This window comes from Dasypus novemcinctus, chromosome 2 (assembly GCF_030445035.2).
Source record: "Dasypus novemcinctus isolate mDasNov1 chromosome 2, mDasNov1.1.hap2, whole genome shotgun sequence".
Lineage (NCBI taxonomy): Eukaryota > Metazoa > Chordata > Mammalia > Cingulata > Dasypodidae > Dasypus > Dasypus novemcinctus.
Window position 1 is genome coordinate 98,482,374 of NC_080674.1, and position 23,473 is coordinate 98,505,846.

The following is a 23,473-nucleotide window of genomic DNA, read 5'->3' on the forward strand; positions in this document are numbered from 1 at the left end:
AAGACATTCAAACAAAGAAACAAACGTTTTAGACTTTTGCTGAAAGAGCTTGGTGTAGTTGGATTTTGCATGTAAATAATATTTTTGGAGACTTTCTTGGGCTTCTCCAAACAGAATTGATGATATAGCAGCCTTGTAATTTGGGAGAAATACACAATTTAGAAGAAACCTATCCACTACTCTGTAGGAAGTATCACCAAGGTAATGAATTGAATAAACTACCCATGGGACTGACTGAAGTGTTGCTGACCCTGGTACGTGACGTTGCTTAGGTTACTCTACGAGAGGAAAAGGCAAGCTCATGTAAAAAGAATGCTAATCTTGAATTTTATGTTTTTGTGCAAACTTGCCAACCTTATCTCTCATGAGATTAGGTAAAGCAAATACATTTTTTACGGGGTTGATTTCTAGGCAAGTAGGTTTGCAGTTTATCTTTGTTGCCTTCCCCTATCTCCTCCTTACTACCATTCTCACAGCCTCCCTCACCCCAGCAGTCAGTCCCATTGCCTGTTCTGCCTTCTGACAGCAGGTATCCCCTGTGGTGTCCTTCTCAAGCTTCCCTCTAGTGCCCAGCCTTCTAGGCCCGTCATCTCTGAACTTTTTTTTTTTTCTCCAGGTGTGTGGGGGTGTGCAGGATTGAACTCTGGACCTTGTATGTGGGAAACAAGTGCTCGACGACTGAGCCACCTCAGGTTCCCTGAGTTGGTTTTTTCATTTGTTTTCCTTGTTATTTGCTTTTATTTTCACAAGAGGTATCAGGAACGGCACCTAGGACCTCCCTTGTGGGAGGTGCTCAATTGCTTGAGCCAAATCTGCTCCCTCCAAAACTTTTGGTTGGGCACCCCATCAGAAAACATTTTGAGCACACCCTCAATTTTTATGAGTTGGATGTATACATTACTGTGTTAATATATTATGGGGAAGTGGACTTGGCCCAATGGATAGGGCATCCGTCTACCACATGGGAGGTCTGTGGTTCAAACCCCAGGTCTCCCTGACCCTTGTGGAGCTGGCCCACGGGCAGTGCTGATGCGCGCAAGGAGCGCCGTGCCACGCAGGGTGTCCCCCGCGTAGGGGAGCCCCACGCGCAAGGAGTGAGCCCTGTAAGGAGAGCTACCCAGTACTAAAGAAAAGTGCAGCCTGCCCAAGAATTGGCACCGCACACACAGAGAGCTGACACAACAAGATAACGCAACAAAAAGAAACACAGATTCCCGGTGCTGCTGATAAGGATAGACACGGTCACAGAAGAACACAGCGAATGGACACAGAGAGCAGACAACTGGGGGAGGGGGGAAGGGGAGAGAAATAAATAAATAAATAAATAAATAAATCTTTTAATATATATATATATAATGAATACATTAAGACATACTAAAATAGAAAATCTTCAAAAGATGACAGAAATAAGTAAATAGAATTTAAAGTAAATTTAAAATATATTAATAATGATAATAGAAAATACAATTTTTCTCTTAAATTTTATTGTTAATAAAGCTTTTTAGGGATAACAAGAATTTGCCTCATTATATTTTAAATGTTGGCTAACACTTTGTAACATAGCAATGCTGATATCTGGTTTGATGTTCAGCTTATTTAAAGGCTCTCCGAAAAGCGCCCACAAAGATATGTAGATTTAAATGGAAGAATTCCTTCAATTAGCTGGCTTACTAAATCATGATACTTATTTTTCAGTCCCATTGCCCATTATGCAAAGGATTTGCTTGAAACCTGATTAATATATTTCCATCTTGCCTAATGTTATTCATTGTTCTTGCAAAGTAATCAGAATATGTACATTTCTATATTTTTAGCAGATGGTTTTAAAATCCACTGAAATTGTATTTGGAAAATGTTTAAACATGTTAGAAATTCTGTATAATATAAGAATTTTTCTAGGATACATGTACTTTTTCAATTACAAAACTAAAGTCACATAATGAAAGAAATATTTCCAAACATTAACCAAGCATCCGAGGTGAGGGAATCGTCGCTGGAGCCAATCACCTAAGTTGGAATCCCTATTCTTCTACTCACTATTTGTCTAATGAAACAAAGTTATTTAACCTCTCTGTGCTTCAAATTTCTCTCCTGTAAATTAGGATAGTAATAGTACTTACTCAATAGGTTTCATATGAGAATTAAATAAGTCAATATTTATAAGGCACTTAATATAATGCCTGGCACATGTTAAGTATGTTTAAGTACTTAAAGGATTATGAGGAGAACTCTCATGCCCTGCCATTGGGAATGTAACAGGTAAAGTCACCTTAGACATCAGTTGGGTATTATCTTTCAAAGTTGGACATACATATACCCAGTGGCCCAACAGACACACACAGACACTATATTTTAAAAATAAGAGTGCTACTAGCATCTTTGTTTTTAATAGGCAAAAGCTGGAAATAGTCCAACCATCCATCTACAATGGAATGGATAAATTGTCCATTGGATACGATCCAGAAACAAAAAGAAATTAAAGAAACAAACCAGAGCTACATCAACATGGATGAATCTTACAAATGACAAGCAAAAGAACCAAGGCATAAAAGACTCCATACCGTATGATGCCACTTATATAAAGTTCAAAAAGAAGCAAAACCAAAATATTTAGGAATGAACAGATGATAGTAAAACTATAACAAAAATCAGGAAATAATTATCATATAAGTGAGGCTAGTGATTATCTCTGAGAAGAGGGTTATAATTGAGGAGGAGTATGGTGTATGTGTGTCTGTAAAAGAATATTTTGTAATCACTTATTAAATTATGTGCAAATATTTATGCACTTTTCTGTATGTGCATTGTATTTCATAATGAAAAATGTGAAAACTGCTATGAAAAGTTTCATTTTCACAAAACTAATTACATTGATAATGTCCCGGTGCTGTGTGTTATGGCTACAGCTTCTTCGTTGGAATAACTGCCTATGAGAGATGTTGGGAATAAATTTTATGCAGTTGCACTCTTTGTAACTTTCGTTTGGAATCATATTTTTTTTTAAATTTAGTCAAATTCATTAGTGGTTACAGTTACACAAGTTTTGCGTAAAACTTTATTTTTTAAAATCCAATTATTAATTAACAATGTAGCAGAGAAAGTATACCTTCTTTACTATAGGTTTCCTTTACTGCCTCACACACCCAAAAGTCATTTTAAAATGTTTTTCATTATTGAAACACAATCTAGCAAATACCATAAAGTAGGGCATATTCAAAACATCTGTGCTTTCACTTAACCTTATAGTAAACGTCCCACATTGTGTAACTTGTTCCAATATTTGCTTCTTGGAGTCTTTAGCAATGTTTTTATGCATATTCTGAAGGTATTTGCTGACAAAGGAATGCAGTTATTTTTTCCCCTTGTGTTCCATTTGTTATTTCAGACATTTTTATCTTGGCAAGAAGAAAAATGATTTCCTCAATAGTATGTTGTGTTTTGACTTTCATTTTTAAGAAAGCTCAACAGAGGCTTTTTAAAATTTACATTTGGCAACTTCTCTAAAATATTAGTTTAAATAGTATATTGCTTAAGCATGCTGAAAACATTGTTGTTTTGCCTTCCTTTTTGGATGTTTACTTTTTAAATGGCTTCTGTATTGTGATCCTTTCAGTATACCATTATCTAATAGCTGAAGCCACAGTGTGTACTTCAGGTCAGATTCATTGTTCGCAAAAGTGGATCTAAATTCATACTTAAAGCAGAGTTCTCTATAACTTCAATTGTTTTGGCCAACTTCTTGTTAGAGCTGATGAATCATCTCATTTTTTACCTTGTGAGGTGGCTGCCAGAGGATGTTGGAAATGTCAGCTCTGCCAGTTGTGTTGCCTGTTCTTGTGTTATTAATGCTATCTCCATCGGCCCAGGCTGTATCAGCTGACTTTAAATCTATAATTCCAGAAACTGCATGTTGCCAGTGAATAAGGGAGAGAGTCCTCCCCTTACTCCTGCTCTATGCTGCAATGCTCCAGTCCTCCTACTAGAACACACCTGGGCCACTTATGGGTCAAGTGTGGTGGTCAGGGCTGACCCTCACATCAAATATTAGTTTAGAAATTCCTTCTCTTTTAATGAAAAATGAATATGAAACTCTAATATTAATAAAAGAGAGAAAGAGAGAGGGCAATAAGACTACTCTGACTTTGGTTTGGGGTAAGGGGAGGAGGGGCTCAAGAACTCCCTGCTCACTAAGCTTCCTTCTCCACCACCTCAGGCAGCTGAAGGTTCTTCTGTGGAAACCTAGTTTCCTTGAGACACAGTTGGACAAATCCTGTGCCAGCTATAGCTCTCCAGGCCTGCCCTTATCAACACTTGTTTCCCCTCTAGCCATTAGGGAACTAGCATATCTTCCAAAGGCTGACACCTTAATATTCATGATCTGGGGACCAGTAATAACTCGCTCAGTTTCCTCACTCACATGTAGCTACATTTTATCTGGAAATAGGAACTTCTCACAGCATGAATATGAAATGGTAGTATTTCATCACTTAAATTGGAAAAATATTCTTTGGGCTGGAGGCCCTTCCTGTGTGTTCTCCAAAGACCTTGAGGTTGGAGGACATATGATAATTCAATTTGTTACACTCTGATAAAGGAAAGATATTTTAAAAATGCTGCTAATGAGGGAAACTGCAAATTTATAAACTAATGATCTATAATGAAACAGAAATAACAATAAAAAGTAGTCATAAAATAATTCTGGAAAGAATTTTTAAGATATCAAAAAAAAATGGACCATCTGTAATATTGTATTAGCCAATTTAAGTTAACACTAGCCACTGTAATAATTGATTCCCCAATGCCTGGCTTAACTCAATAACAATTTACTTCTCACTTAAATCATAGTACCACAAGGCATTCTGCAAGGAGGTTCTGCTATAACCAGTCATTTAGAAACCCAGACTTCTTCCATGCTGCAGTTCCAACATCTTCAAACTTACTCTTCAAGGCTGCCTAGGCTTCATTCACTTGGCAGATGGAAGAATAAGAGAGTAGAGAGGCGTATGTGCTCTTAACTGCCTCAGCAGGGATCATACTGCACTGGTGACAACCTACATACAAAGAAATTGGGCAATGCAGTTTAGGTGTGGGTACTTGAAGAGAAAATGTGTTTAGTGAGCATCTAGCTCACTAAGAGGCTGATCTACGTCAGAGATTCCCGGTCCATAACTTGAGTATCACCAGGTCTGATTTTTGAAATCTCTTGGGAATTAATTCTCTATACTCTCTTTTCGACCTGCCTTAACACAGAAATCTACATGCAACACTTCCTTTACCTCTTGCTGGTTCCTGAACAAGTCATGATGTTCTGTGTCTCCACACCTTTGCACGCAATTTGGTTCCCTCTGCCTAGTACTCTTGTCACTTCCAACTTCCTCTTCCTCCGAACCTAGCAAGCTCTTTCTTATCTTTTAAGAATTATATACAGGGAAACCGACTTTGGCCCAGTGGTTAGGACGTCGGTCTACCACATGGGAGGTCCGCGGTTCAAGCCCCGGGCCTCCTTGACCCATGTGGAGCTGGCCCATGCGCAGTGCTGATGCGCGCAAGGAGTGCCGTGCCACACAGGGGTGTCCCACGCGCAAGGAGTGCACCCATAGGGAGAGCCGCCCAGCACGAAGGAGGGAGCAGCCTGCCGAGGAATGGCGCCGCCCACACTTCCCATGCCGCTGACGACAACAGAAGCGGACAAAGAAACAAGACGCAGCAAAAAGACACAGAAAACAGACAACCGGGGGAGGGGAGGGGAATTAAATAAATAAAAATAAATCTTTAAAAAAAAAAAAAAAGAATTATATACAAACCTCAAAACTTCTATAACTTCAGTCACTTCCGTGACCAACTACAATGAAATTCTAACTCCAACTACCTGGAATTAGGCCAGACGCTATAGTCAAGCGCAAACCTCTACAAGACTGCCCTGTAGGTACCAGTTTGGAAGTCTAGGCCAGCTGCATTTCTGACCAACTGACTACAAATTTGGGGGTTCCCACCACCTCTTCAGGGCTGATAATGTGCTGGAAAGACTCGCAGAACTCACTGAAAGTGCTATACTTAAAATTATAGTTTTCTATGGCCAAAAGGATACAAATTAAGAAATCAAAAGAAGAGCGGTGTAGGCCTGGGGAGATCTCAAACTCAAGTTTTGCCATCCTTTCCACATGGAATCACAACACCTTCCTGATGTATCTTCTTGATCAAGGAAGCTCACTTCAGCTTAGTGTCCAGATTTTGTATGAGGTTTCATCACGTAGGCATGACTGGATGGAATTAATGCCCAAGTGGTTGAACTCCCGTCCCCTCTCAAAGGTCAGGGGGTAGGGCTGGCAGGCACAATGTGGCTAAAAGCCTCCCCCCTAACACATGCTTGGGTTTTCTGCTGTGCCTAAGCCCCTCCTTAAGACTACAGCATGGGTGTTCCCACTCTACCACCTCTTTAGCACAGGCACTATCAAGTGTAGTCCCAAGCCATTCATGAGTAACAAAGATTACTCCTTTCACTGGTAATTCCAAGGATGTAGAAATTACCACTCCAGGGCTGAAACAAAGGCCAGACTTTTTTTTGGAAGCCAAATTCCTTACTAGGCAACCTAAGTTAATGGTTACATCCTCTATGAACTTTTCTCTGATGACACAGAAGGCACGTGTACCCATTCCTATTACTAAATGCATAAGCCTGTATTATAATTATTTGAGAAAGCAGCATGTTTTCAAAAGGATCAGGTACGCTAGTAGTCACAATCAAGTGACCGTTTATAGCCTGAACTTCTCAAGGGCAAGGCCTGGGCATTGAGTGTCTCAGTATCCATCATGCCTCAGCACAGCATAGCTCATATAAGAACAGGGGAAGGAACAGACACCTTCTCCATTTCTGCTACTTCCCAGTTGCCACAACTCTATAGTGTGTTTGTTTTTGACTTGTGGTTTACTGGAAGGGACTCAGGAGGAAATATATTTTCGTACCCATGAGAAAAGTCAATCCTGTACCCTTGATTTTTTTCAGGATGTTTCAGGTTGTACAGACTAAAATATAAATTATACTGACTGCAAAGGAAAACTAGATTAAAAAAAAAAATCATTGACCACATAGAGAATGTCTATTACACCCTGAGCATGAGAAATATGAAACTGCTGTCAATTGGCAATAGCGCGTGTAACAAGTTGTAGATATTTCAGTTGGCCTCTTATGGAAGGCCTTGCACTGCCTTACTCAGAACCTAGTGTTTCATTCTCTCAAAAATAGCTCTTTTTGAAAAAAGAAAGCACGATTTAAAAGTAGGACCAAGTAAATAAATACATGGACAAATAAGAACTATTTCAAAACAGAACACTCGTAAGAATTTTAAAGTTTATGGAGAAGCCCAAGTCCCAAGAGACCCATGGCACTTGGTATTACAGGATTCCAGGGTTCCTTTGCGGTGAGGTAATTTGAGGCCCTTTGGGGACATTTATTACCTTTATTTCAGTGCATTATCATTAAAAGAATTTAAAGTATCCTTGCATTAGCATAATCGTTTTTTTTTCAGTTAGTCTGAGGAATACCATTAAATATGTAGCCATAATGTTTACTGAAAAATTTCCAAGTAAATGAGCATTTAGTGCATAAACACTCTAAATACCTCGCACACAACTTCTTTTAAAAACTATCACAGTAAAACTCCCAGCAGGTACTAAAATTTTGGAGGAATATTCCACAGGTAGCTTGAAAGAGTAAATAAAGTGACGTTAGCAAACTAATTGGTGTCTGAACAAAGAACCCTTTCTGCACCAGCATGAATGTTGCCTTTATTTTTCCCCCACAAATATGATTCTAGAAAACAGCTGTATTGCACGTTGACAAATGACAAAGCAGCACAGGGGTATAAAACACTTTCCTCCGGCCAAGGCCAAGAGGGGAAAAAAACTCCGGGTTCCTGGAGCAGCAACCCGGCTCGAATCCCTAGTCCTCAGCGAGCGGGGGCCTCGGCGCCCCACCCCCCCTTTCCCTGGCTCTGGTTTCAGTCTTGAGAGTTGAACAAACTAGATGCAGGCGGATTGGTGTACGCGAGCTCCGGGGCTGGGGCGTCTTATTTATTAATTTATTTTCCGCGGCCCTCCTCCTCCCCGCCCCCAGCCCCGCGCCGGCAGCTCCTTTGTATCCGGCCGGCACCCGGGCTGCGCGGCCGCGGCCGGGAGCGCGTCCCCCGCGGTTCCCGGTCCCCGAGGCCAGCACGTGCGGCGCCCTCCCGGCCGGCCCGCGGAGGGGGCGGAGGCGCGGGCTCTTCTCCGCACTCCCTCCCTGCCGGCGAGCAGGAGGCGGAGCAGAAGGCGACAGCTGCCCCGCCGGGGAGGCGCGGCCGAGAGGGGGCTGCGGGCAGCCGAATCCACGCGCGGCTGCAGAGCGACCCGGAGGGCGGCGGCCGGGGAGGCGGGGAGCCGTGCGGCCGCCCGGGATGGTCCCGGGCACTTCCTGACCGGCCGGCCGCGCGCACACGGCCCGACCCGCACGCCCCGGGCCCGGGCTCGCTCGCGGGCTAGTGGCCCCCGCGGCCCCGCTCTGCGTCGGCCGCGCCGCGGAGGAGCCGCGCGAGGGGGACGCGGCCGGGGATGAGCGGATTGCGGGTAAACGCGCCGCCGACTGGCCGCGGGAGGCCGTGAGGAGCCGCTTTTCCGAGCTGCCGCCTGCGGCTGGACCTGAGATCATGTAAGTACGCGCCGCCGACCTCCCATTGTCTGTGCGCTGAGCGCGCGCCGTGCGCCCCGGCAGGAGCGGCGAGGGGCTCGTGCCCGGTCCCGCCGCTGCGCCGACTTCCTGTTCGCGTTAAACTGGAACTGACCGTGGTCCTTCTCTACCCCGCGCCCCACTCTGTCCGTGTAGGTCCATTCACATCGTCGCGCTGGGGAACGAGGGGGACGCCTTTCACCGGGACAATCGGCCGTCCGGGCTCATCCGCACTTACCTGGGGAGGAGCCCCCTGGTCTCGGGGGACGAAAGCAGTTTGTTGCTGAATGCGACCAGCACGGTTGCGCGTCCGGTATTCACCGAGTATCAGGCCAGCGCGTTTGGAAATGTCAAGCTGGTGGTCCACGACTGTCCCGTCTGGGTAAGCGGCAGCAGCTGCTCTGTTCCGAGGCAGAAGGAGTTTTTTTTTTCCCTTCATTTTTTCCCCTCTGCCCTCTTTTTCCCCTTTTCAAGAATCTGGTCTGTTCAGGTCCCGTAGCTAGAGTTTTTAAGCATTTTTTTGGGGGGGGGGGGGGCGGGGAAATTTTGCCCCTTTGTTTGCTTGGGCCGGACAGCGCAGTCCCAGAAGACTCTTGGAAGGCAAAAAGCCTGGTGGGAATATGGGACGTTTACTCGTACACTTCACGAGGTGACTATGGGTTGTCTCTTTGTAGACATTTGAACATACCAACCCGAAGGGACAGGGTCGCTGAGTTTCACCAGCAGAGTGCAATGTTTTTTCATGCCTACCCAGTGGGTGATAAAGTAATATTAGCGTTCTAAAAATAAAGCTCTCTGAAAACTGAACACAGGCAAAATTACTTTCAATAGGGCAGTTCAGAAATAGGACTGTGGAAAGGGGGAGAGAAACAAGGGCTGAGAGTTTATTTCAAACAACTAATGTATAGCACTATCCACCTCTGAATATTTTTAATTCGTGTTTTTATTTTTAATGTAAATATTCTTCCATCTTGGCCATTTGTTTTTATTGACTCACAAGTCAGAAATATTATTACTAATAGAATATTAGTAATTTTCCTTGGAAAATTTTTTAAATCTTTTAAGATTCGGGATAATTGAATGAAATTATACTTAATTCTAGATTAATTCTTGAGTATTTGAGAAAGGAGTCTACTCCCTGACACATAAATGTTTTCAGTACTCAATAACATTGTATTTGGAATGTTATTTACTATTATTTGAAAGTTTCTGATTCTTTATTGATATTTGAGTTATATTGCAATTAAAGGTTGCATTTAATAGCAACAAAGTTAAAGAAAACAAATTATTATCTGAGATTTTGTATTCAAACACCAGTTTTTTAAAACTAAATCAGGGTCTATAGGGAATTAATACACCTTTCTAAAGAAATGTGTAGAGTCTACATGGAAAAATGTCTTCTGCACATTTCTGTATTGCAGAAAGAAAAGTTCACTTGTCCATAATAATATCTGGTTAAAGAAAAGTTATTTTAAGAGGCTAAAATAAATGAAAAGCAGGCTTTTCAACAAGGGTGCTATTAGTCCCTAACATAACAGTGATGATGCTGATCATAAGAGGCATTGAAGAGAATTTATCTGCTAGAGCCCATGTTACAAATGAACACTTCTTTTACTTCTGCCTTTCTTTGTAAAGGATCTTAAAACTTCAAAATTTACTGGTTCAAGACACGGTATTAAAAATGTAAAGTGGGTAGAATAAATAAATGTAGGGAAAATAAAGCTGAATTAAGATATTAGGGTTGCCTTTCCAGTTTTTTCTTTGTGCTTATATTAACCCTTTCCTGTTTATGCTGATAATTCAACAAAAAGCAATGCTTGTGATCCCATGTGCTGTGTGTGTAGTAAATGAAATCTTCCCAGTGGAGTAATATGGGCCTCTGTAATCTGCATTTTTTACCATATACTGCTTGTTATGGTTTATTATGCTAACTGCTTTTTGTATGGCTAGAATCTGGCCCTGGGTAAGGTGCTGAGTTTGTATGCAAGTACAATATTCTAGGTTTTAATGGTCTTCAGACATAGTAGTATACATTCGCAGCGTTTCTCTTTATAATGTGCTTTTCTTCTCTTGGTGGTAAGTAAAGTCCATCAGAGATATTAAAGTTGCTTGGATTCATCTGCTGATATTTAATTATATACTGAGTCAGAATATTAGATACAGCACAGCAGATAGAGCAGAGGTTTTGATATCAACAGGACCTGATTTCAGATCCCTATGCTGCCACTTAATGTCTGTGTATCCTTGGTAACTCACTTATCTTCTATTTTTCCTATCTATAAAATAAGCGTAATAATCCCTGCTTCTTAGACCTGTGTTGAGGATTAAATGACATGGTATATGTAAATTTCTTAGCATAGAGGCAGGCTTGTAGTAGGTGATTAAGGAGTGGTAGCTACTATAATAACAAATAACAAGCTTTATTATAGCCATATATCACTTATACTAAGCAAAAGGTTCCCAGTACCTCATTCATGACTTACACAAATACATTGAGCCAGTGATGTTGGTACGTAAGAAGGTGCTGTTTTTCCAGCCCCTTCTACCATTTCACTGTAGAAATTCAGATTTTTTTTTAACGAGATGGGTCTACTTCTCCACATGTGGCTCCAAGTCTTGTGTTGCATAACCCCCTAGAGGAAATCCTGGAGCTGATTTATAAGGGATGGGAGAATTTGGTTTCCTTCATAATTTAGAAACCACTAGAGCACTTTCCCTTTGACATAGTTTGAGAATATGTATTCTTGTTGCCTTGGAGTTGGAATGAGATAGTTGTGCTTCTTTTGTTTTCTTCTGAAGATTTTCTGTTCTTTTACTCTGGATTCTTGCTATATATACTCTTGGCACTTTTAAAATAAATGTGTTTTATTTATTTTGTAGCTCATTATTTAGCTTGTCTTTCTCCCTCCCAACCCCCTTTTTCTGTGTCATTACATTATTTCATTTTTCATTCTTTTTTTTTTTTTTTTTTTAAAGATTTAATTCCGCCCCCTCCCCTGGTTGTCTGTTCTTGGTGTCTATTTGCTGAGTTCTTTGTCCGCTTCTGTTGTCATCAGCTGCACTGGAAGTGTGGGCGGCGCCATTCCTGGGCAGGCTGCACTTTTCTTTCACGCTGGGCGGCTTTCCTCACGGGGCGCACTCCTTGCGCGTGGGGCTCCCCCACGCCGGGGACACCCTTGCGTGGCACGGCACTCCTTGCGCGCACTACGCATGGCCAGCTCCACACGGGTCAAGGAGGCCCCGGGTTTGAACCGTGGACCTCCCATATGGTAGACGGACGCCCTAACCACTGGGCCAAAGTCCGTTTCCCTCATTTTCCATTCTTATCTTTTCCTGTTTACCAAAATATTCCGTGCAAAGCAGTGAGGTAATGCAATCACAATTTTCTTGTGCAGTGTCTGAAGCTCTGATATGGATAATAAAATTATCTGTAGTCTTTATGTCCACAATATCAGTGATAATGACGCCCAAATACATTTTCTTATGGGATTTTTTGCTTAAATGTCTCCCTTTCCCCCCATATACCTCTCCAGGAACTCTGGAATTTTGAATTACCTGGAATGCAAAGAGCAGTTACTTTTGACTCGGTTAAATGGCCATTGTTTAACATTGGTCCTACTTCTGTTTAGTGTTTTTTTTTTTAAGCAGTGGCAATTTTTTTTTTTTTAAGATTTATTACCCCTCACACGTCATTGTTTTTTGGGTTCACTCTCTGCTCTCTGAGTCCATTTGCTATGTGTTCTTCTGTGTCTGCTTGTCTTCTCTCTTTTTTTAAAAAGATTTATTTAGTTTCTTTCTCTTCCCATACCCTCGGTTTTCTGCTCTCTGTGTCCATTCGCTGTGTGTTCTTCTGTGTCTGCTTGCGTTATCCATCCGCACTGGGAAACTGTCTCTTTTTTTTTTTTTTGGTTACATCATTGTGCTGCGTCAGCTCTCAGTGTGTGCGGCGTTTTGTTTTTGTTTTTTCCACATGGGGCAGCTCTCCTTACGGAGCGCACTCCTTGCACGTGGAGCACCCCTACGCGTGGCAGGGCACTCCTTATGCATGGCAACCCTGCACATGAGCCAGCTTACCAAATGGGTTAGCAGGCCCTGGGAATTGAACCCTGGACCCTCCATTTGGTAGACGGACGCTCTATCAGTTCAGCCACTTCTGCTTGCCTGCTTGTCTTCTCTTTAGGCGGCACTGGGAACCGATCCTGGGCCCTGCTGGAGCGGGAGAGAAGTGCTCAATCTCTTGCATCACCTCAGCTCCCTGGTCTGCTGCATCTCTTGTTATCTCTCCTCTGTGTCTCTTTTTGTTGTGTCATCTTGCTGCACCAGCTCTCTGTGTGGGCCAGCACTCTATGCAGGCCAGCACGCCACTTGGGTCGGCAAGCCATGTAGGTCAGCACTCTATGTGGCCAGCTTGTTCTCACCAGGAGGCCCTGGGAATCAAACCCTGAACCTACCATAAAGTAGATGGGAACCCAATTGCTTGAGCAACATCCGCTTCTCATATTTAGTTTTTATCCCATTCATCTGACTTTGTTCTCTTTCTTTGTTATATACTTTGTTATATTTGTATACTTTGAATTTGAATAATATAATAGATAAAACTGGAACTAAATGGGATTTGGAAATTAGTGTAGGGTACAGCCAGGAGGTTTTCATCTTTTCTTTTGCTGTGTCCCAATATACTTCTACCGCCTCTTAAGACCTCCCACCCAGTTTAAACCTTGTCTTTGGTATTTTGATTATATAGTTTACTATTTTTTGGTTCTTTTAACCTTCCTTCAAAGATGCTCTCTTCATCCTACTTTGAGTATAGTATTCACATCTAAAAATTCTGTATTCTTCATTATCTAAGTGTGCTTGTGGGGGATGGACTGGTTGGGGAGGGTTTTGCTCTGTGCGGGGGAGGCACTTATGAAAAGAAACTCTCATTGCAAAAGGCCACTGCTGTGTTAACGCTCCTCCAGAATTTTCCAACATCTGATAAACGTTTTGTCACACAGAACTTGATTGAGTCAAACACTGTTAACACTGTAACCCTTTTTTGAACTCACATTTCAAAGCACAAACATTCTTTGGCCAGCAGTTTTTAGACCTGTTAACCACATCTGGTTGTCTATCTCCCTGTCTAACTTTATTACATCCTGGAAATGCATACTAAAGGCCACATGAAGTGACAGATAAGGATTAAAAAGTTAACAAAGACTATGGGAAGGAAGCTATTTGTGCATATTTGGCAGTTGTATTAAAATACATAAAGATACTTTCCTTATAGCACTTTTCATATGAAAACTCAGAAAAATTCTTCTTAAATGTACATATAAAATATCACAGCACTAAATTTTAAGGAATAGAGTCCATAAATTATATTGTTCCCATTTCAAAGATAAATACTACTAAATGTAGTCCAAACTTTTTTCAAATGTATGAAGGTTTATATGAGCAAGATACATAAATTGCAAATACATTCCTTACCAGGTTAATACCTTAGTAACAAATACACAATATCTTTTTATGGTGGTACAACCCTTCCCTTTCCTCTGACACATACACACATGCACTACACAGATACATTACTTTCCAAAAGATGGTTAAAGTTGAAAAGTGTATATGACTTTGAAAATATGAATAAAATGTATGGAACTCCACAGAATTCACAGTGGATTTACAGTACCAAAACACTGAAAATTCCTCTAGTGTCTAACTGGGCCACATAAAATCCTTAGGAGCTTTTGTGCTCATACTGATGCTATTGCATCTAATAGCCTAGTATTATATTTTAAAATTATTACATGATAAAACATAGTATAATTTTAAAACAAATGCTTATTTTTGAGTACAAATATTGAATGAGTTTGCTTATTTCACTAGATTCTCAAGAATTCTCTAGATCTCTTTTACCATTGCATGCTTTTCCAGGATAAAGGAATAAATAGCAAATAGATTTTAAACATTTTAAATTTTATGTAGTTACTTATTTAAAAATAAAGGTTCTGATGAATTCCAAAAATTAAAATGTAGCAAAAATTTTAAACTGATATGTTCCAGTTTATTTAATGGTTTATTTTAAGACAAGTAGGCTAAATATTGCTCTTTGCATTTTGGTTTAGGACATTTTTGACAGTGATTGGTATACCTCTCGGAATCTGATTGGGGGCGCTGACATCATTGTGATCAAATACAATGTAAATGACAAGTGCTCATTCCACGAAGTAAAGGATAATTATATTCCAGTGATAAAAAGAGCATTGAATTCAGTTCCAGTAATCATTGCTGCTGTTGGTACCAGACAAAATGGTAAGTAAATAATTTTCTGTTTTATAATGAGAGTGAGGTACCATATTACTTTTAAATAGAACTAACTTTATTAATGATTCATAGGATTTAGAAACAAACAAGACAAAACAAAACAAAAATCACTGTGTGTTCGGATGCCAGCTTCTTCCTTTGAAATGATAATGTGACATCGAAAGAGATTAGGGTAAACTTATGCTGTGATTTTGATGAGTACAAATCTGTCTTCCAAACTTCTTTCCTGCATTAGTGATGGAAGTTTTAGACTTGTGCTGAGCCTGAAAAAGTATTATTGACAATCTGAAGGTCTATCCAAGTGGGAAGGATAGATTGTACACATAAGGATGCAGGCTTGGGAGAAGGACTTTAAGGTTAAGCACTGTCAGTGAGTTGTATATACTGACAACTCTGCCTGAGAGGATTGTTTACTGTACAGGTGACGGATTCATTTGGTTCAGGTAGTTTCATAGATGTGCTGCTATGCATATTATTGTGAAATATCTCAGGGTCAACTCAGGTTTCCCTTTGATTTGGTGGTATTTAACAGATCTTCTTAGTGATTATTTTCCTCAGTAGAGCTGTCTTTGAATTTTTATTTTTATTTATTTTTCTTTTTATTGAAGTATGACAAAGTACATAAAGTTCACTAATATTAGAGTTCATCTTAATGCATTTTTATATACGTGTATGTTTCTGCAACTGTCATCTAAATCAAGGTACAAAACTTTTCTAGTACCCGAGAAGGCTCTCATAAGCCTCTTCCCAGTTAATAACTCTTCTCCCCAGAGGTAACTGCTATTCTGACTTCTAATACCATACGTAAGCTTTACCTATTCTAGAACTTCATCCAAATGGGGTTATGTAGTAAGTAATATCCTGTGTCTGGTTAATTTCACTTAGCATATTGCTTTTAAATTCATCCATTTTGTATATTACCATAGTTTGTTCTCTTAATTGTTGGTAATGTTACATTGTATGAATATGCCACAATTTATTCATTCTCCTTTTGATAGATGTTTGGGTTGTTACCTAAGATTGGGATTATTGGCTTACAGGATAGGCATATGTTTAGCATTAGTAGAAACAAATAAATCAGACTTGACCCTCCCTTGACCCCACATCCCCGTTACTTCCTTTTTTTTCTGACCATGATTCTTAAGAGTCATCCACACTTCCTGAATCCATTATAGCCTGACTTCTACTTTCACAATTACACTGAATTTGTTCTACTCAGATCACAATGATATCCATATAATCAAATTCAATACACTTTAACATCAATTCTCTCTCTCAAATTATTCAGACATAACTCACTCTCTCTCCACTTAACAAAGTTACGCTTTCTTTTCTGAATTTCCTAATTGTCTCGCTGTCTTCTTTACTTGTCCTCCCACCCCCACTACCACTTCATCTAGTTGTTGTCCAGGTTTTCATCCTTTGGCTTTACTTCTTCTTGCTCTTTTCTCTGACCAGGAGTCTCTAATCTCTTGTGCTGTTCCCCTGTATGTACGCTGATGATTGCCCAGTCTACTTCTCTGGCTCTACTCCTTCTGACCTATATTCTCACAGACATCTTCCGCTTTATACCAAATTCCTCGTTTTGGTGAATGATGCCAGACCTACATATTCACCCAAGCCAGAATTGTTGTAGACTCCACTTTCCCTCCCATTCCGCACATCCAGTTGTCTAAGAAGCTTTTCTGATTTGAGGTGTTAAATAAATCTCAAAGTCATTACTTGGTCTTCATCTTCCCTGGACTTCTGGTCCTAGCCATTTAATTTTTTGTCATGGTGGCCTTAATTTTGTTTCCTAAAAGGACAATTCCTGATTTTGTAGGGACTGAAACTCATTGAGAGATCATTTGTAGGGGAAAACCCACACAGAATTACAAATACACTGTAGCAGTTTGATATGGTTATGAATTCCAAAAATAGATATTGGATTATGTTTGTAATCTGGTCTATACCTGGGCATGATTAAGTTATGATTAAGGCTTTGACTGGGCCACTGTCATTAGGGCATTGAGTCCCCACCCCAGGGGAACTGACAATAAAAGGCATGGCAAAGGACAGAGTTGAGGGTTTTTGATTTGGAGTTTTGATGTTGGAGTTTGATACTGAAGCCTTAAGCTGGAGCTCTGGGAAGTTAGCACGCAGAGGAAAGAGAAGCAAGCCCCAGGAAGAGAGGAACCCTGAGCCCAGGAAGAAGCAAGCCCTGGAGAGAGGAACCTGAACCCAGAGAAAAGCAAGACCCTAGAAGAGAGGAACCCAGGAAGCCTGAACCCTCACAGACGTCGGCAGCCATCTTGCTCCAACACGTGAAAATAGACTTTGGTGAGGGCAGTAACTTATGCTTTATGGCCTGGTATCTCTAAGCTCCTACTCAAATAAATACCCTTTATAAAAACCAACCAATTTCTGGTGTTTTGTATCAGTAGCCCTTTGGCTGACTAATACAGAATTTGGTACTGAGGAGTGGGGAAGTGCTTTTGCAATTAGTTACCAAGGTGCTGAAACGGTTTTATAAATGGGTAAGGGGTGTTTTTTGGGGGAATTGTTAAATGCTTGGAAGAAAAGACCTACAGTGCTTTGAAGAGACTGTTGGTAGCAATACGGATGCTAAAGAGACTTTTTATGATGCCTTAGAAGTAAATGATGAATCTATTCTTAGAAACTGCAGGAAAGGTGATCCGTGTTTTACACTTGCAGAGAACTTAGCAAGATTAACTCCTGGTGTTTTATGGAAGGCAGAATTTGGAGAGCCTGGGCATTTAGCTGAAGACATTTCCAAAGTAAACCTTGGGAATGTGGCTTGGCTTCTGCTTGCAGCTTATAGCAAAATGCTAGACGAGAGAGATATACTGAGGACTGAACTGTCAGGCACAAAGGAAACAGAAACTAATTCTGGAAATTCCAAGCCTCTGGAAATCAAGCTCCCAGAAGAAAGTGGCCCATTGGAGGACTTAACTAAACTTGGGACTTATAGATCGTGATTGAAGATGCAGTTATCTCAGAAAGTCTTGTAGAAAGTCTTATGTCTGATAGCTTGGACCCCTGCTTCTTGCATGCTAACCAACAAGGTTTTTGAGAGAGCTTTATGAACAAAACAAAACCACTGTCAGGCTAGAATAAAAGGGACTTGGAAAGGAGAGGTTGAAGGGGAAATGACTTCAAGAGGAAAAACATGGAAGCTGAGATCTGGAATTAAGACATCACCTTGGGCCAAGAGAAGAACCCCACCCATGTGTACAGAGAGGGTGGGTGTGCCCCAGCAATTGAAGAGGGTGTATGTTTCTGCCTGTTGTTTGGGGAGAGTTTTGCCACCCCAGGGTACAGAGAAGGTGAAGCACATTCCTCAGAGATTTGGGAGGTTGTGGTCAATGCCCCATACATGCACATATATACAAAACTAGAAAAAAAAGTATAACAGATAAATCTAAAAAACTGTCAAATACCACAATCATTTTAAAAATGTATTTAACAACCTAACACATTTTTAATTTTTCTTCTTATAAATTTTTTGACTGGATACTCTGATCACTGTATTAGTCAGCCAAAGGGGGTGCTGATGTAAAATACCAGAAATTAGTTGGTTTTTATAAAGGGTATTTATTTGGGGTAGAAGCTTACAGTTACCAGGCCATAAAGTATAAGTTTCTTCCCTCACCAAAGTCTTTTGTCACATATTGGAGCAAGATGGCTGCTGACATCTGCCAGGGTTCAGGCTTCCTAGGTTCCTCTCTTCCCAGGGCTTGGTTCTCTCCAGGCTCAACTGCTCTGCTCCTCTGTGTGCTTACTTCCCAGGCTCCAGCTCAAAACTCCAACTAACTCCTGAGTCTTGTTGTTTTCTCTGCCCTACAGACTTGGCCCAATCAAAGCCCTAATCATAATTTAATCAAGTAAACGTGAAACCTCCCACAGACCAGTTTACATAATCCAATATCTATTTTGTGAATTCATAAATAATACCTAACTGCTGCAATCACCTTCATTTGTTAACCATTCTTCGAAATTTTCTATATAGAGAATAGAATGAGTTTGTCTTCTAGCATGTTTCTTCACTCCTCACATCCTCTATTTCTGGGCACGATAGTTTGTGTTCATATTTCAGCCCAGTGGGTGGCAGAAGTATTCCTGCAGGCCATTCCTATACTAGCTGTCACCTAACTGTAGAGGAAGTGACTTCACATCTCAGAAATATATCTCACTAGCCTAAATTTAAAGTTCCCTTAGCAGGATCCCCAAAATGCCCATGATTACTCTAGAGCTACCTAATGCAGGGTAAGGGAGTTGCTGTGGAAAGAGACAGTGATCTTAACCAAATGTAGTTAAAGTTTTGCAAACTTTACTAAAGCATATGACCTGGTAACTGAATGTATTTTTTAAGTTCCTCTCGGGTCTTTGGAAAGGATCCACAAGAAATAGTTCTTCAAGCTTAAGCTTCAACAATCTTATGATAAATTGGTGTTTAGTCTCCTGTTTCTACTTTGCTGCTTTCTGAAATAAGTCCTCTCAGAATAATCATTCTAGAATGCAAGTCAGATAATGACACTCAATGCTTTAAATTCTTCAGGAACTTCCGTTTCTTTTGTTTTTTGCAAAATTTTAAACCTAAGAAAATTTGCAAGAATAGTACAAGGAAGTCCCAAATTTACACACACACACATACTTTTTGTTTTCTAATCATTTGTGAGTACGTTGTAGGCATGATGGGATTTCTTCGCCTCGAATTACGTCAACATATATCATCTAAGAACGAGGCCATTTTCTTATTACTCACAAATATAGTTATCACTCAAGAAAATGCTTAGATTGCCCCAAATTTGGCTAGGGGGAACATCTTAAATTTAACTCCAATCAGTTTTTGGCTCTTCCTAATTATTTTAGCACAGGGTGTTCTAGGCTTACCTTAGGTTTTGTCTGTCCCAGTAAAAGGATCAGCCGTTTCTTCAGAGTGTTCTGATTCTTTTTCATGGGTAATGTTCTTTAGAAACCAAGACCTGGGTTCATACCTTAGGCGGCATTGTTTCTAGGCCTTTTCATTGGATATTGCCAAGGATTATATTTTCTTTAAAAATCACGGGTTCCCACTAATACCCTGTTCCAATCCAGTAATTGTATCTTACACCAATACTTTTCATTTGCAAAATCCTTACCTGAAATATAAGATCCTTCATGATCTTCCCCCTGCCTACTTAAAATTTATGACGTACAATCCTCTGTATCTTATGTGTAGTAACATTGAAATACTTGATGAATTTTATATCTTTCTTTAGGTCCGGAAAAGTCTTCACTAATACGTCTTCAGATATCTCCTTCCCTCTGTTTTTTCTGATCTCTGCTCCTGGAACTCTTATTAGACTGATTGTAATAGTCAGCCAAAGGGGTGCTAAAGCAAAATATCAGAAATTGGTTGATTTTTATAAAGAGTATTTATTTGGGGTAGGAGCTTACAGATACTAGGCCATAAAGTGTAAGTTACTTCCCTCACCAAAGTCCATTTGGAGCAAGATGGCTGCCAACGTCTGTGAGGGTTCAGGCTTCCTGGGTTCCTACATTTCTGGGGCTTGCTTTTCTCTGGGTTCAAGCTTATTTTCTTCCTGGGGCTGGCTTCTCTTTCCTCTGTGAGCTTACTTGCCGGGGCTCCAGCTTAAGTTTTCAGCATCAAACTCCAACATCAAAACTCCAACATTAAAAATTAAAAGCCCTCAACTCTGTTCTTTGCCATGCCTTTTATTTATTTATTTTTTTAAAAAAGATTTATTTTTTATTTCTCACCCCTTCCACCCCCTCCCCCTTCTGTTACCGCTTCTATCCTTATCAGCAGCACCAGGAATCTGTTTCTTTTTGTTGCATCATCTTGTTGTGTCAGCTGTCTGTGTGTGCAGCGCCATCCTTGGGCAGGCTGCACTTTCTTTCGTGCTGGGCAGCTTTCCTTACGGGGCACACTCCTTGGGCATGGGGCTCCCCTACGCGGGGGACACTCCTGCATGGCAGGGCACTCCTTGCACGCATCAGCACTGCACCTGGGCCAGCTCCACACGGGTCAAGGAGGCCCGTGGTTTGAACTGCGGACCTCCCATGTGGTAGGCAGATGCCCTATCCATTGGGTCAAGTCCGCTTCCCTGCCATGCCTTTTAATGCCCTAATCATAACTCAATCATGATCAGCTACAGATCATATTACAAACGTAATCCAATATCTATTTTTGGAATTCATAGCCATATCAAACTGCTACACTGGTGTTGAAACTTCTGGATCTCTTCTTCATTTCCCAAATCCCTTTATTTCTTTGTGTTGCATTATAAGAGAATTCCTTGACCTTTAAACATGTTTGTTCTCCTGTTGGGCCCATTCTGCTATTCTGCTTCATTAAATTTGTTTCAACAGATTTTCATAGACAAAATCTCTGATTGATTCTTTATTTTTTTAACTATATATATTTTTTTAGGATTTATTTTATTTATCCCTCCCCCCACCATTGTTTACACTTGCTGTGTTTGTTCATCTTCTTTTTTTTTGTTTCTTTAGGAGGCACCAGGAACTGAACCTGGAACCTCCAGTGTGAGAGGGAGGCACCTAATCACTTAAGCCACCTCCATTCCGTGCTTTGTTGTCTCTCTCATTATGTTCTTCCTCCTGTGTCTCTTTTTGCATCATCTTGTTATATCAGCTTGCCATGCCTGCCCATTGCATTAGTTCACTATCTTGCCCATCTTCTCTAGGAAACACCAGGAAACTCCACTCCCTGCTTTGCTGTGTCTCTCATGTTTTTCTTCTTGTGTCTCTTGTTGTGTCAGGTTGCCTTGCCTGCCCATTGTGCAGCTCGCTGTGTTCTTTAGGAGGCCTTGGGAACCATACCACAGACCTCCCATGCAGTAGGCAGGAGCTCAATTGCTTGAGCCACATCTGCTTCACTGATTGGTTCTTTTTCATAGCTTCTTATTCCTGTTTCAAGGATACAGATACTTGGGAAAAAAGCTTTCAAGATAGTTATGCTAATTTCAGAATCCTGTTTGGATTGGTCTATTTAGTCTTTTTTTTTTGGGTGGTTGGAGCAGAGTTAGTTCTATACCTTTACATTTGATGAGATTTTATTTCATGGTGTGAGTGTTTCTCAACTGTTGGGCTATTTTTAATTTGCTTTAGTTATGTAGTTTAAATTTCACATTGAATTGATTCCCTCTTCTCTGCCTAACTGCTCTTTGATGGGTGGGGTTAAAAATACGCAAGATCAATGGCCTAGCTGCTTCCCCTGGCGTTCACAGCTCACCTTGTCAGCACCCTGGCTACTCTTCCTACTTCTTGCTGTCCCCATCCTTGGGCAATGAGCACTCCTAATGTTGCTGCAGTATTCGTAGTGGGCCTCCCCTGTGGCTTCCAGCTGGACTCGGAGCTTCACCTTTCTTCTGTACTCCTGTACTATCTGCCTGCAGTCTCTCAGGTTCTCCTGGTTTCTGGGTTGATGAGAATTTCCCTTCTAATTCTTGAATGCTGTATATTCACATTTCCTCCCTTCCTTCCCCTCCCCTCCCCTCCCCTCCCTTCCGTTTTCCCTTCCTTCCATCACTTCCAGGATTTGGCATGGAGGGGAGATCACAGTGTGGCTTAGTCTGCCATCTTGAAAATGAGAAATATGTTGCCTTCTTTCTAACTTCCATCCTGCATATGCCGTACTCTCTGAATGGAGTGCCCTCTACGCACCTGCAATCATAGCTGCATTGCAAATTCATCCTTACTCTTAAATCATTACTTTTTCTGTGAGCTCTTCCATAATTCTCCCAGACAATCCCTCTGTTCCTATGGTGACTTTGTACTCCTTTCTTTAAAACTTAGTATATTATGTTATAAATGTTTGCTGCCATATCTTTCTTGCCCAGCTGAGTATGAATTTCTTTTATCTTTTTACCTTTATTTCCCTAGTGCTTGAGTTGTTGTAGGTGCTCAACAAACATTTGTTTACTGAGTGAATGGTTTTATGAATGATCTAATTAAGTGAAAAAAATCAATTTCCTAACAATAGGAAATTAATTTACCATGTAAGATGTGATTACAAAGTAATTACAAAGCTAAATCTGGCTATTCAACAAAAGGATATTTATATATACCCCCTCTCCCCCATACCCTAACCTTGCAATACATGAAACTGCTGGGTGCTCTCCTTGTAACTCCTTTCTCATAACTCTTGTTAGAAATGTTTTAGCAAACATAGGAGATCAGTCCCATCTCTTTCCTTTGTTACACATTGTTTTTGACAAGTTTGACTGGATGGGTGCCTTCTTCATCAGACTTGACTCTGAATAAATTTTTGGTTTTTACTAAATGTTGAATCTATTTTTAAATGAGGAATTTTTTTCAGAACATGCCTGGGGTTTATTCATAGCTTTAAGCTCCTTAAAGCTGGCATCCTGTCTTTTAGTTCTTCTTGTAACCCTAGTAGATCCTAGTAGATTGCTAGCAAGAGAATCCTTGAAAAGGATTTCT

The 23,473-nt window shown here is 40.7% G+C and overlaps 1 protein-coding gene and 1 long non-coding RNA gene across 3 annotated transcripts in view; one reads left to right on the plus strand and one right to left on the minus strand.

The window, feature by feature from the left end:
- Positions 1 to 9,029, minus strand: part of LOC105747304 (uncharacterized) — a 39,685-nt gene extending 30,656 nt beyond the window's left edge. The window contains exon 1 of the long non-coding RNA XR_001119386.3: positions 8,940 to 9,029. This is a non-coding gene — a long non-coding RNA (uncharacterized lncRNA). The remainder of the gene's footprint in view (positions 1 to 8,939) is intronic.
- The window catches only part of RHOBTB3 (Rho related BTB domain containing 3), a 65,354-nt gene continuing 50,321 nt past the window's right edge, over positions 8,441 to 23,473 (plus strand). For both annotated transcript variants that reach the window (XM_023592348.3, XM_004470655.5), the window contains exons 1-3: positions 8,441 to 8,683; positions 8,858 to 9,083; positions 14,806 to 14,992. In XM_023592348.3, coding sequence (XP_023448116.1) covers positions 8,682 to 8,683; positions 8,858 to 9,083; positions 14,806 to 14,992 — 415 coding nt within the window. In that variant the 5' untranslated portion in view covers positions 8,441 to 8,681. The remainder of the gene's footprint in view (positions 8,684 to 8,857; positions 9,084 to 14,805; positions 14,993 to 23,473) is intronic.